The 14838-nt window shown below is 54.8% G+C and overlaps 1 protein-coding gene across 2 annotated transcripts in view; it reads right to left on the bottom strand.

The window, feature by feature from the left end:
- The window catches only part of SLC6A2 (solute carrier family 6 member 2), a 47071-nt gene that overhangs the window by 3803 nt on the left and 28430 nt on the right, over positions 1–14838 (bottom strand). For both annotated transcript variants that reach the window (XM_013052128.2, XM_013052127.2), the window contains exons 6-14: positions 9344–9478; positions 7569–7672; positions 6258–6382; positions 5379–5491; positions 4251–4379; positions 3639–3738; positions 2221–2321; positions 1783–1950; positions 387–458 (exon numbers count right to left, since the gene is read on the bottom strand). In XM_013052128.2, coding sequence (XP_012907582.1) covers positions 387–458; positions 1783–1950; positions 2221–2321; positions 3639–3738; positions 4251–4379; positions 5379–5491; positions 6258–6382; positions 7569–7672; positions 9344–9478 — 1047 coding nt within the window. The remainder of the gene's footprint in view (positions 1–386; positions 459–1782; positions 1951–2220; positions 2322–3638; positions 3739–4250; positions 4380–5378; positions 5492–6257; positions 6383–7568; positions 7673–9343; positions 9479–14838) is intronic.

Genomic DNA, 14838 nt, shown 5'->3' with positions numbered 1-14838 from the left:
GAAAACAGGGGGCCCACCAGGACCCTCTCCCATACCCCAACCCCAAGGTTTTTCAGGGAAAAGGACTTAGGTCAACATGGTATTGATGCACCTGCCACTCTTCCTCCAAGATAAGAGATCCCCAGCCTAGTGTGATGACCCCTCAGAGAGAGAGAGACTAAAGCTTAGGGAAGACTGGACATTTGGCTTCCCAGGACTGAGGAGCAGAAGGCCAGGCAGAAGCTGGCAGATGCAGAGGAGAGGCCCCTCTCCTCCCTTCCTGACACCATAGCCCTGGGACTCCAGCCCACAGCTGCCTGAGACTTTGTGGCGTGTAGGCCTGCAGCCAGCATGTGGGGAGTAATTAGGGCCTGGCCCCCGCCCGGAACATTCCAGCCTGTACGTACTTGGAACTGCCTGACGTCCCTCTGGGCCACCAGGTGGTGCTCATTCTCCGGGGTGATGCCGTAGGCCAGTCTCTGTAAGAAGACAGACACAGGAGGTGGGGGTGTGTGGGGTGGGGTGTGTGTGTGTGTGTGTGTGTGTGTGTGTGTGTGTGTTTCAGCCAGACCGAGGGACACCAGCCCAGCAGCCACCCCCAGTCACAGACCACCTCCTGGTTGACCCCGAAGATCCACAGAAACGGCGTGTGAGGTCCATACAAGACACCCCCTGTCCTTGTTTATAGAGTGGGTCTGTTCACTTTGAGTTATCTGGGCTGACTACTGCGGTCAGACACTGGGGAGGCCCCCTGGGGTGCAGACACAGGGCAGGGACTTGGGGGGGCTCACTGGGGTCCATGATGGATCACTGCATGGTGCGGAGCCCTTGCTGCTCCCTAAGTGTGAAACATGAAAAGCTCCAAGCAGATCCAGGTTAAGCTCACGGAACACAGGTCCTCGCAGTGACCTAGAGGCTCTGGGACGTGGGATTTCAAGGACAGGAAATGCATCACAAGGACCTGGGGTGGGGGTGGGGGGGGGGACGCAGCCCAGCCTGGGACCCTGTTCCCTAAGCCCTCGTTTGGCTCACTTCCTGCCTCCCTCATCTGTATTTCTGTCTCCGGCTTAGAATGTGAGCTCTGGGGAGTTATATCTAGTGCCAGCAGCCTGCCGGGGCCAGGCAACCTCACGGCAGGGAAGCGAGACCATGAGGGGATAAAGGAATGGAAGCTTCATCTCGCAAAGGAAGGACTTGAGGCAGAGGCTGTCACCATGATACATAAAAGAAAGCGCTTTTGAATAACCAATGAGGATAGACTTTCTCTGAGAGGAAAGGCCCTGTTTCCTAAACCCTTCTCCGGGTATCTGCATGTACAACGCACCCCGGTAAAAGAAGAAGACGTATTCTGGAAATCTCTGGGTTTGGCTGGTGGGTGTCAGGTTCGGGAAAGAGGCAGGTAAAAGCTGAGGTGGCTAGGTCACGGTCAGCGCAGACTGGAAGATAGGGACATCGGGGACAGGACAGAACTCAGAAGGGGACACCAGGTTCATGTTAATAATAACCACAGGAACAGGGAGCGGAGACGCCTGCCGCACACAACCGGACAGCAGGGGGCGCGCGCGGACCGCCTCCTGGAGCCGGGCACCGGGCTAAGCGCTACTTTTACCTTTCCAAGGTCCCTATTGCTGAGCGTGAAAACTCGGGCTGGGGTGTGGTCATGACTGGGCCATCGCGGTGGCTCTGGTGTACGCGCCCTCGTGTCTGCCCTCTTTCGGCCCATCAGCGATGCCTAGAGATACCCCCGCCATCCCTGCCTCCCCCGACCCCGCTGGTCCAGCCCGGCCCACACCCCGACCTCACCTCCCGAAGGGAGCCCCGTATGCTGAAGAACTTGTAGACGCTGTAGGCCGGCACCAGCACCATGGAGGAGAGCGCGATTCCCCACCCGACCCAGTTGGCCCAGAGCGGGAAGACGTAGTCGTCGTAGTTGAGCGGCTTGAAGTTGATGACACTCACCACCACCACAAACTGCGGGGACACCAGGGAGGGACGGAGGGGAGCAGGTGGGAGGGATGCAGCAGCAGGAGAGAAAAAAAAAGAGAGGAGAAGGTTGAGAGGCAGGAAGTGTTCAAGAAGCAAATGGTGACAAGAAAGGAGACAGAGGGAGCAAGAGACACAGAAGAGGCATGGGAAGGTGACACACATTCCCCTGCTTGAGCCCAGCCCCCCCCCCAACCCCGGGCTCCCCAACCCAGCCCCCTAGGCCCTGGAAGCCCCAGACAGACACCCTGTACACACCAGGAGGAAGGCGGGGCTGACAAACTTCCAGCACAGTCTCCAGTAGAGGCCTGGCTTGAACCCCATCATCTGTTGGATGTCGTTGCTGAACCTGTCCACACCTGGGCACACACAGGGCAGGCCAGTCACACTACCCCCCACCGAAGAGCCCCTGGCCGCCCCTCTCAGTCCACCCCTGAGAGTCAGGCCCCAGGAGGGGTGGCCAGGCAGTCAGGCAAGAGGCGGGCACTGTGGCACTTGGGAGATCTGGCCGCGGGCACTGAGTTGGTGCCGAAGACATGCCCTGTAGGTGCCGTGTGTGCCGACGACACGGGTGGCCCCAGAGGGCACTGTGCTCAGTGAAGTCAGGCAGTCTCAGAGATACCAATACCTCTTCGATCTCAAAAAACAAACCAGAGGAACAAAGCAAAAAAGAGACAAGCGAAAAACCAGACACTTCGAGACACAGAACACATGTGGTGGCCAGAACGGACCTGGGCGGGGGGGTGCGGGAGACTGAGAAAGGAGGGTAAGAGGTACACGCTTCCAGCTTGTAAGTAAATAGGTCTTAGAGCCCAGGGAGGAGAGGGAACAATACTGTAGGAATAGTGTTCAGGGCCCAGTGGTAATGACACTGTGGGTGGCAGGGAAGGTACAGAGCGTCCCATCGCTATGTTATACACCTGAAGCTAAAACAACACTGCATGTCAACTACTTGTCAATGAAAAATTTAAAATATATATACATATATAGTATTGACTTATGTGCCACTCCGATTTATTTTTGCAGAGGGAAAGCCATGCTCCAGAAGTGGAGAGGACCAGCCCCGAGTGACACAGCCAGGCAGCCGGGCTCCTAGAACAGTGACGTCATGGTGTGGAAGAGCCCAGCCTCACACGGATCGACTCTTTGATGTGACTCGTGGGGAAAGAAAGGAGCAGTTGGAACGCATGTGACACTTTGTGACACCTTCTCCCCGTTCAGCTGCAGAATAAGGCTGTCAGAGAGAACGCGAGATGCCCGGTCCCATCTGGGTTTCAGAGACACAACGGAAGTGATTTTCGTTGAACTACAACTACATCCCACATTTGGGATGTACTTTTACTAAAATAGTTACTCATCGTTTATCTGAGGTTCAAGTGTAACTGGGTGTCTTGTATTCTGTTTGCTAAATGTGGCCACCTTACTCTGGAAGGAATTTTATGGCTTGGGGGAATCTGTGTTCCCCAGTAAAAGCTGGCGCTGTGCGGCCCGGGGGGGGGGGTCCTTGCAGCTTCCTGTGCAAAGGCAAAAATGAACTGGCAGGGCAGCGGGGCTGTGCCTAAGAAGCTGTCTGCTCTGTTCTAGAATCAGCAGCGGCTGTCCTGGAAATGGAGAACCCTTTGCATATCTGGGTGGTGTCTGAGGCTTTCCTGTGTGCTCTGGGCCCGCCGACATACCATAGAACCAGGAGACGCCGATGGCTTCCATGAGCACAGCAAACAGAATGGATGTCCCCGCCGCGAAGGTGTCCAGTAGGGTCAGCACATACATCCCGCCCTGGGTGTGGAGGGAGAAAGTCTGAGACCATCCTGCCCAGAAATGGCCACCGACTACCACATCCGTCCCAGCCCCCCGTCCCCTGTCGCACTGGCTCAGAACCCTGTTTGCGAAGGCAGGTGTCAGTGTCCTGGGCTTATTGTCTTAATGTCGCATATTTGTGCTCTTCCAGAGGGCCAAGGGTGGGTGTTCGAGCCGGTCACAAGTGAGCTGACTTCCAAAGGGACTTTGGCTTCCCCTCAAATAAATTAGCAGTTTGGAAAAGTCGCCTGGAATCCCTCAGGCTCAGAGGTGGGAGACTGAGAACATTGGGGTGTCGCCCTGGGGAGATCAGGCTGCAGGGCTGATGCCTGTCCCACTGTGGTTCTCCTGAGCTCACCCCAGCACCCCCCCCCATCCCCACCCCCAATCCCTACCCCATCGCACTGCCATTGGCTGGGAATTCCTGACCAGACTGGATTGAAATGCAGCCTCCAGAGCTCCAGGTGACCCAGAGCCCAGCCCCTCCTCACCTTGGTGATGCAAAACAGGGCCAGAAGGAAGGTTCCAAAGGTGACCCCAAACGTGAAGAGTTTCCGGTGTCTCTTCAGGACCTGGAAGTCGTCCGCCAGGCCGGTGATGACGGCCTCCATGCCTCCCATCTGCACAGAGCCAGGTGGGGTGAGAAGCAGGCAGGAGGGTCGGCCCGCCCACCCGGCTCGGCCCTGCTCTCAACCCGGCTCAGAACTCGGAACTATGTGGGAGAAGCTGAAGAGAAAACCCCAGTTTCCCTCTGGACAGCAAGTCTCCGTCTGCTGTCCCACACACTCGCCTGAGCGGGGCCCATGAGCCCAGGAGGGTGCGGCGATGAAATGCCAGACTGCTCGCGCATCTCGCCTATTTGTGTAGGAGTAAGAGTCTTTCTGGAAGCAACTCTCAGAGTAGAGCTGCCAGCGGTTGGAGCCTGAGGCAGCGGTTTGTGACAAGGATTTCTGGCTGCCTTTCCAACTGTCAAGCCAGGGGTCACCTTGCACGTCCCCTCTCAGAGTCTGAAAGGCTCTCCAGTGAGTACTAATCATGTGCTCACTTAAGGGACACCCCAAGCCTGGGATGGCAGGTGAGAAGCACACATGGCTTCCCTCTCTTCCTCTACACACCCCCGGGCCCCCGGCAGACCGTGTTAACCACGATTGGGATTCCTTCCTGTGAGCCTAAAAGTGGCCTCAGAATCCTTCTTAACACAGTGCCCCCGGCAGACCTACCGACTGAAAGGAAGAGACAGCGAGGGGACCCTCTTTCGCCAGCCCTACCCTGAGACTCTGGCAAACTTGAGGAAGTGACAGGCCAGAGGTGGGAGCAGACCTAGAAGTCGGTAAATCGAATGTGGCCTACGTAAAATAAAAGGTTCTAAGAAACCAACAGGACCCTGAGTGTTTGTGGATTTCTGTGATGCCCCTGGGGTTTCTACTGGTCCTTAGCCTGGACCTAGAGGAGCTCACTTCCTGGTCTGCCTTTAATTAGGACTTCCTGAAAATCACTAGCAATCAGGTGGGCACTTCAGGTTGAGTCACTGGGGGGCCGGGAAGGACAGGCCCAGGGTGTCCCCCACTCCCGCCCTCCCGGTGTGTGCGCGGCGCCGTCTCCCGAACAGGGTCACTCACCGAGCTGTCAATTCCCAGAGCCAGGAGCATGATGAAGAACACGACCGCCCAGAATGTGGATCCCGACAGGGTGGAAATGGCTTCTGGGTACAAGATGAAAACCAGGCCAGCTCCTGGAAGAAGCAGGGAGGGCATCCTCAAGGGCTGGGCCAGCTGTCGGGGAGGCGGATGGCCGAAGCGTAGCCGAGGCCCCATTCGCCCGGCCGACCCCGCTGCCATATTTGGCTGGTCCCCTGGGGCCAAGCAATTCCAGGTTCTGCGATGACAGGTGATGCTGGCCCCAGCTCGCCGTCCGTTATGCCCGGAGGGGGCAGACCTCCAACCCGGGCGGCAGCAGGCCACAGGCTGCAGATCCCACGCCTCACACGCCCTCAGAGAACCTCTTACTCTCAAAAGTCCGTGATCCTCAGGGCCCATGCGAGTTCCCTCCCAGGCCCCAGCTCCTGGCCAGAGCAGGAGCAGCAGTAGGGGAGGGCAGGTTCAAGGTCAGGCTGCTCAGGCTTTGAATGCTGGCACGGCAGCTCACGAACCGGCTGACCCTGGACCACTCCCATGGCCGGAGTCTCTGCTTTCTCACCTGTAAAGTGGGTCATTTACCCTTTGTCTTGCAGTCCCATGAGAACTAATGAGGGTATGTCAACAGCTCAGCATAGGGGTTCACAATAGGTCCCACCTAGCCTGACCCACGGGAAGGTTCTGCGGCACAGGCAGAAGCCAGGAGGGCCAGGAACGCCCACTCACGGCCACAGAGAAAGCCCATGACATGGACCATGTGGAAGGTTCCAGGCCCAGCCCTCTTGTTCCCTTAGCCACCCACAGGAAAGCCGCTGGCCAAGGGCACGATGGTTTTCTCAGCCCCTCCCACATCTGCCCACCCACCTTCAGTGGCCACGTCCTCAATGTTGACCTTGTGTTCGTGGGCCATGTAACCGAGGATGGAGAAGATGGCGAACCCAGAGACGAAGCTGGTGACACAGTTGATGGTGCTGGTGAGCAGGGCGTCCCTGGGGGAGAGGAGCACTGTGGGGTCAAGTGGCCAGACTCCCCTGGCCTGCTCCCCGAGCCCTTGCACCATCTATGGGACAGCCACCTCCAACACCAGCCCCTCCTGCTGCTGCAGGGACCCCAGCGCCCCACTGGGTTGGGGCCACTTGGAGATCAAGGACTGGTGTCCAGCTCTTATTGGGGAATCACCCAACTGGCCTCCTTCTTCAGCAAACTGCCCGTAGCTCCCTAGCACTTCTCGGCATCTCAACCTGGCCTTTAGGAGCTTTGTTGAGATGACCCAACCTTCCTTCCTGGCTTCCTTTCCATGACTCCCCAACACGCAGTCTTGGAACATTCCAGATTGGTCAGCTTGCCGGCCCACCAAAGGCCCACCTCCCTGGCTCCTCTCAGATTTCTCCCCGCCGTGCGTGCTGGCTGCCCCGGGTCCACCGATCCGACTACCAGCGATCCTCCGAGGCTCTCCCCTAACTTCCCTCCCTGTTTCTGCTGAGCCCCTGCTACTGGCTGATCACCCCGCTTCTCTAGCCTGGCCCCGTGGCATGTGTCCCTCCCCCTCTGTCTCACTCTAGAGGCAGCATGATTCTGCCTGAAGCTTCAGAGGGAGTGGGCTGCAGGTGTGTCCCAGTCTGACGGCTGCACAGCTCAGGGCCCACAGTGGGGCAGTGTCATGTGCTGAGTGAGGCCCGAGCTACAACGTGATCTTCTGGCTCTGCTGCTCTGTGCAGACTCCTCGGCCCACACTGCGGTCTCCCCTCTGACCCTGCCAGGCCCTCACCTCTTGTGCGACCAGCCTTTGCCTGTAGAACATTAGACAGACAGACAGACAGACAGTGCTGTCTGCTCTTGAAAGCCTGTACACAGCCCTCCTCTGCACCAGTAGCCCATCCCCATGAGCTTCCAGCCACCTCCAGTGGCCTCGACTTTTCCAGGTGAGGACCTTGCATGTTTAAGGGCTGTCCTGCACTGAGATACATTGGTTAGGACCCCTCCACCCCCCTAGAGGTCTTGTCAGAGTTCACAGAACACCCCCTCTGGAGTTCACAGAAGGTCCGCTCTGCCTCATTTCACAGAAGAAGAAAGCCAAGAGGGGTTGACTTGCTCCAGACCAGAACCCGCTCTCCTACTCTCCAGGGGTCAGGCCCCAGGATCCACAGCTTTCCAGAGCCCTCATAAGGATCTCACCTGTAGCAGTTGTTGTCAAATTTGTTGTAACTGGCAAAGGCAATCAGGACTCCAAATCCAGCCCCCAAGGAAAAAAATATCTGGGTTGCCGCATCGATCCAGACCTGAAACAGGCACACAAGGGCCATCAACCTCTGCTTCCTCGAGGTCGGGAAGGCTGCTCCAGGAAGGAAGGGGAGCCCCGGGGATGTCTGAGATCTGAGGAAGTGAGGTCCGAACCGGCGATGGGCAGCCACATAATCCCTCCCCAGAAGCCTGCTCGAAGCTTCGGTGGAGAGAGACCCCTCTAGAAGCCCCTGGCTTTGGTGACCTGGAATGAGCTCAGGCTGGACAAACTCACAGGCTCAGTCTGACGTCCAGATTTTCAATGAAAGTTATGAAACTCACGGTGCCTAGGTTAGGATGTGGATGGACTGAGGGCAAAGGGTAGGACCATCTCTGGAGTTTCACAGACTGCAGCTTCGGAAAAGGGATGAGGATTCCCAGCAGCTTCCACCAGCCCACAGTGCTGACCCCTCGGGGGAGGAGGGAGGGCACGGGGGTTACTTATTCCATCTTCTGGGTGATGAAGGCACACGTCTGAGGCCCGGAGCTCTGAGCACTGCCCCCACCGGATTCCTAGCCCTGGTCAATTTCACGTGTGTGCACATCTGCGAGGGGGGCACAGTTATACCCCGCCCACTTGGACTGAGTTGAATTTTCGAGTTTTGCATCACCTGGCTCATGTTATCCTCGGCTTCCCTATGCTGCGAGCAGAAGGTGGAAAAAGAGAAGCAATCTGATGGGGGAGGAGGGGTCTGCTCCCTGAGGCATCACGCGGGCTCAATTTCTATTCATCCGAAAGACAGGGTGTTTGAACAGGTGGGGAACAAATAGAACTCCGACTTGTTTCACGATTTACAAGACTGTGCGAGTCCTGAGCTCCATTATCTTTCTGACAGTTCCTAAGGAAACAGGTTTTCCCCTCAGTTATTGGATGAGAACACCGCAGTGTGTTGGGACATCGTAGCTATGGGAGGTGCGTACGGGGACTCCTCCCTCCTAAGCCCATGTTGTTCCCGCTGCCGGGATTGCTGTGTGTTCAGAGAGTGTGAAGAAGCCTTTGGGAAGAGTGAGGGGAATTGCTGAGCTGTCGTCAGGGATGCGGGCTTCAGGGAGGATGCGGAAATGACCTCAGCCATGGTTGGAAGATGCTCAAGGCACCGGGTACCTCCGCGGCTGTCTCTGATCCCAACCTCATCCCGCTGCCTTGGGGTCCCCTCCATATTCATCCCACCTGCATTTTGTCTGTGTCTCTCACAGGACAGTGGGCTGGAAGAGGCTGGGGCAGCACTGGGGGCGTAGTCAGCAGGGTCCAGATCGCCCTGTGGTGGCTGTTGCTGCTTCTGCTCACATCATGGGATGGCAGCAGAGGATAGAGTTGGGGACCAGATGTGGAATTAAGGCTGGGGTGGCTGGGGTAGGGGGAACTGAGAGGCCATGGCAGGCATCAGGACCCAGGACAGAGTGCTGCTCCCCTTGGAAAGAGGGGTCTGCAGAGGACACCATGTGTCTGGCCACAGAGTCCTGGGTCATCTGAGCTGGGAGATCATCAGGTGCAAATCAAACAGCATTGGTCAGACTGTGAAGTTGTGGCCCAGAGAGGGAACACTCTGTCCTCTGTCCCAGGCGCTGCCACCGATTTGTGGCCAATCTAGGATCAGATTTCCTGCCATTGCTTGCCCCAAGAACCCTCCCCAACCCCGGCCTGAAGGTGGACAGTCCCAGGCACTGACCGTGGCCTCTTTCAGGCGGTAGAAGTCGATGTGCAGGTAGGCATTGATGCCGTTCGAGGCGCCAGGCAGCGTGATGCCGTGGACCAGGAGCACGAAGAGCACGAGGTAGGGCAGCGTGGCTGTGATCCACACCACCTGGCAGTGGACAGAGGGCGGGGCCGTAGGGTCAGGTCCTTGCCCAGGGAGCCAGGTGTGCCCTCCCCAAACTTTCCTTCACCCCATGTGCAAGCCCCAGGCTCCATCTCTTGGCCAGGCCACTCTCTCGGGCAGCCCAGAACAGGTGGGACCGCTCACACAGGTGGCCCTGCTCCAGAAGTGAAGGGCAGCCAGGACAGGGATGAGGTTCTCACGGCTCCCAACCCCTCCTCTTCTCTGAGCTGCTTCTACTGACACCCTCAGGTTGCCCCAGGCAGATCTAAGCACGCCCACCTTGATTTCTCCACCCGCACTCCCTCCCCCGACTCCTCTCTCTACCTCCTGTACCTTCCTTCATACATATCCTCCCAACTCATTGCCCAAGAAGGAATTCGTTGTCCAAGAAGGGCTGTGGTGGGGCAGGAAGCAGAGTCTCTGACTGTTCTTTATCTTGGGTCGGATTTAGGACAAAGACAGACCGTCTCTTCCAGAAACCCCTACCGAAAGAGATTAGCCCCAGACTTAAAAGCGACATTTTTCTTACCCCCTTGCCGAAAGTGGAAAAACAGAGACCAAAAGGAGGGAGAGAGGAAGGTTGTATGGGCTCTGTCGCTGTCCCTGCTCACTCCTGACTACACATTAGAGTACTCTGGGCAAATTTATAGTTTAGAATGTCAAAGTTCAGCTCCTAGTCTCTGGGTTTCTAATTTAATCAATCTGTTGTGAGGCCTGTACTTTGGTAGGTTTTGAAAGCTTCCCCCTTCCCTGGTGATGCAACTGGTCAAGGTCAAGGTCAAACATCACTGCTCTAGACAGCTGCAGCCCTGGAGAGCCTTGTGGAAAGGAGGCTGCGCCTCCAGCAAAAAATCTGCTCGGGCCTGGGTTAGCTAGACTGAAGAAGACTCAGCCAAAAAAGAAGAGGACACAGGACTTAAGGACCAGAGGGTCCCTCTTCTCAAAGCCCTGGCACTAGGCAGCCTCTAGAATCTTCACACATCCCTGGGGAGAATATGGAAGCCCTGAAACATGACCAAGGGTAAAATTCTTTCCTGGGCCAGAAAGATATCGGCTCAATACAAAAAATGAAATGTGAAAAACAAAGTTCTGTTTTCCATATTTACATGGAAGGACTGGGATTATCTTCATTGTCTGTCTTTCCCATTAAACCAGGGGCTCCTTGGAAGCAATATCCCAATATTTTTCAAACTTGTATCATGCACATGACATACATGAGTGTTTATAAAACATTTGTTAGATAGAGGGCTAGATAATTGGACAGATGCATAGATGAATGACTGGATGGTTGGATGGATGGATAGATGGATGACTGGACAGTTGTATAGATGAATGATTGGATGGATGGTTGCACGGGTAGATGGATGGATGGATTATTGAACAGTTATACAGATGAATGATTGGGTAGATGGATGGAGGGATGGATGACTGGAGAGTTGTATGGATGAATAATTGCATGTAGGGTTGGGTGGGTAGGTGGATGGATGGATAATTGGACAGTTACACAGATGAATGATTGGGTAGATGGATGGATAGATGGATGATTGAACAGTTGTATAGATAAATTATTGGATGGATGGATGATTGGATGGCTAGATATACAGTTGGGTAGATAGTTAAATGTAGATAGATGGTTGGGTAAGTAAATTGTTGAGTATATGGATGGGTAGACATATAAGTGAGTCAGTGATATTCGAGGATTAGTGGATGACCATGTTAGTCCAAGAACAAATGAAAGAATGAGCAAGTGAATGAATGAGAAAATGATTCAGGAATAATTAAATGTGTCAGTGGTTGCTCAGGTCTTCTGAGGGAACCAGAAGAGGAATCAGGTTCCTCTGTTTCATGTTATCCAGTTGTTCCTCCATCCTTCCCCTGCTCTATGCAGGAGGGGGTGGAGGCTTTGTTGGTCTGTTTTCTTTCAGAAGTGCAGGAATGGGAGGACAAACTGTCAAAAGCAAGTAAGGAGGAAAACATGCCTTGAAAAGCACAGCCATTGCATCTGGTTGATTGGCCTCACATTAATCCTGGATTTATTCTCCTAAACTGGGACCAATAGGTCTAACTCCTTGGTGAAAGGCATGGGAGGAGCCCTCATGTACCTTTGCAGTGGGTCCTAACTGCTGTGTTCCCCTGCAACTCCTGGCACCAGCTGCAGGCCCCATGGCCAGCCCCACAGGCCAGGTGAGACCATACTCCACCCATCAAAAAGCATCCTCAGGTCTGACTCCAAGGAATCTCCCAAGGGATCCACAGGCAGCACTCATTAGCCATGTCTGAGGCTCGAATGTGGATTTAACTGGGAACATATCAGGACACAAGAAATATCAGGACATGACTGAGTTGACTCTGAGGCAGCAAAGCATCAAGAAAGGGGAGCTTGTCTTGTCTATGCACATGTACTGAAAGTGAAACCATCTGGGTCTTATGGAAAGTTCTCGAAATTGTTGACAGAAGTGAGTTCAGCTGCCTAAAATCTTGTGCAAAAAGGAAGGCCCCTGGATCCTTGGCCAGTCACTAGCTCCTACAAACGCATGCCCAGTATGCACACTGGACAAAGAGAAGGGACGCTTGGGCTCTTGTCATCTCCACCCCAGGCTTTTCTGCTCTCAAAATTTTAAATTTCATTGCATCTCTGGCCACAAGAAGCCAGACTTGGCCAGTCTCTTAGCAGGACATAAAAGGAGGGACGAGCAGCCCACTGTTTAGTCAAGTGTCCTCAGTCTTTAAGGGAGGCCAGTGCTTTCCATCACCTCAAATCCAATTTCTCACCCACTTCCTTTTTTTTATGGATAAAGGCTAAGAAGTGCTTGGTTCCAGGGTGCCAAACTCAAACCAATGGCTGATAATCACAACAAAGAAGATCTAATGAACAGAGCTCCCTGAAGACAGAATCAGTTTCCCAGGGAGATGGGGAGATGGTGAGGTCCCTGCCACTGAAGGTGTGCAAATCTCACCAGAGATCCATTCATTAAGCAAAGGATTACCCAGATCTAGGGGAGGCCCATGGACCAGAGACATCAGCATCACCTAGGAGCCTGTCAGAAAGGCAAACTCCCACTCCACCCCTATGGAATCGGACTATCAAGGTGAGACGCAGCAATCTTGAGTTTTGACAAGGCTTCCCTGTGATTCTCATGTGTGTTAAAGGTTGAGAAGCACTGCTTGGGGTCACCGCTAAGGTCTCCTCCGACACAGGCATGAAAAATGTCCGTGCTTTATCCTTTCAAAACTGCATTGATTTAACCTCTAATGACTCAGAATGTGTGATCCTCCAAACTGGGTTTTAGGGACATTTGCACAAATAATGAAGACATACAAGATTTGTGGGGTGAGGGGTATGTACAGATGTTACATTAAAAAAAAAAAAAACCCACCAAGCTGTAAATATTTTAGCCTCTTCACTGCTCATAAGCAGATGATAGGCTTCACCATAACTGGGTCTGATTCAGTCATTAAAGACAGGCAGACCAGCTCCCATGGAGCCATCAGGGGGAAGACTTGGATAGAATTACGACTTGAAACTCACAAGGAACAAAATGACCTTTCTATTTAAAAATTCTGAAACTTGAGGGTTTTTTTTTTTTTTAAATTGGTCCAGCTTTGTCCCCAACCCCACCCCTCTTTGCTAAAATCTGAGGGATGTTCTGCCTTTTCCCATTCCCCCAACAGCCCAGAGCCTGGCTGTGCCGCGGGCAGAACACGGTGGCCCAGCTCCCAGCCCGTTCTGTTGTCTTGATTTATCTGCAGGAAGAGGGGAGCTCAAGATTTCTGAAAATTTAGTCCAATATGTAAACAGAGCAGGTAGGAGCCCGGGCCCACCCCTCCCCCAGTTACACAGAGCAGGCAGCGGAGTCTGCAAACTTCTGAGGCGGGGACAGAACCCTGGAAGTGGGGGCCGCAGGAGGAGTCAAAGGCAGGATGAGGATGAGGGTCCTTTATTGAGCAATTTCCACCTGTCAGCCCTGCACCAAGGACCTCTCCTCCATCCTGCCAGTGGCCATAATTATTAACAGCCCTCGGTAGGGAGCAGCCTTAATTCCAAGGTCATTCAGCAGGAAAGAGTGGTGCCTGGACTCCAACCCAGGTGTCTGGCCACAAAGCCATGTTCTTAATAGCTCATTCCACTGTAGATCTAGGAGCCAAGGCCAAGTCCTGGCCGTGTTCAAGACTGTGGTTGACACCCTGTGTCCCTCCAGGCCTCGGCCTCCCGGTGTGTACAAGCCACGTGGAATAGATGGCCTCTGTGTGCCTTCCAGTCTGACATTTACGGGCTCGGTGACCGGGCTTATCATCCAAGAGCCAAGGTCAGCCAAGGACTCCGGAGATGGGGGAGGCAGACAGGACTCCAGGATTGCAAGCCTCAGTGTGCGCGCTGACGGGGTAACTAACTCCCCACTCAGACCTTTGCCCTCAACCTGGAGGTGGTCAGTGAGCTGAGGTCAGCGTGTGCGGTGTGGGGTCACCCCTTTCCCTGATTCAGACTGTGCCCCGCCCCCCACCCTCCCAGCTGCGGAGGTGGAGTCACATCTCCTCCTAGGCAGGGAGCCTCCACTTTCCAAGACGGGAAGTGTGAACATTTGCAATTCATTTCGGGCTGCTCCGAGGAGGCTGTGGAAGCCAGCTAAGAAAAACTCCGTCCCATTCCAGATACAGCCTAGGCAGAAAGAAGCAACGCTCTCGAGTTTCTCGCGAGCAGTTTATAAAAACAATTCAAGACAGGGCAGCGGAATGTCCTGAGTGAGGTCCCACATTCTGGAAAGCTCCCTCCCCAGGGGATGCCAGGGGCCCTTCCCCGTTCAGCTGCCAGAACGCTGGGAGATTTACGCAAAATGTGGACCGTGGCTTCCTTTGGGGGGGTTTTACGGGAAATGTAGGCTGTGGCTGCAGTTTGACGCGTTTCCACCTGCGGGGGCGGGGGTTCCCCAGGGCAACCTTCCCAACACCTGCCCCTCCTTACACCCCGAAGAGGAAGGCGTGACTCCCTGAAGGAGCATTTGCGCAGAGGAGCTGAGCATGCTCAGCCCTGCGCCTTCTTATCATCGTCTCCCAGCAGAGAACTCCGGCTCTGCTCCCAAGGAAGGGCTATGGTAGGTGGGACCGGCTGTACCAACTCTGGTGATGGCTATAGGGCATTTCATCTTGAAACAGAGTATCAGGAGCTGTGGGGGCCTCATGCCCAGGCCAGAAGCCCTTCTGCAATTCTGCCACCTGCTCCTGATACCCAGGAAAGGCACAGAGGGGCTGGACTAGGCCGGCCCGGGGCTTCGGCTCCTCTGTGACTTTATTAGGCAGTTCCTCCTACCAAAGATCCTCTCCTTCTGCCTTGTCCCTATACACTCCTG

The sequence above is a fragment of the Mustela putorius genome, unplaced genomic scaffold (assembly GCF_011764305.1).
Source record: "Mustela putorius furo isolate JIRA1106 unplaced genomic scaffold, ASM1176430v1.1 tig00000174_pilon_pilon_pilon, whole genome shotgun sequence".
Lineage (NCBI taxonomy): Eukaryota > Metazoa > Chordata > Mammalia > Carnivora > Mustelidae > Mustela > Mustela putorius.
The sequence above is the reverse complement of the archived record's forward strand: the minus strand, read 5'-3'. Positions and strand labels throughout refer to the sequence as shown.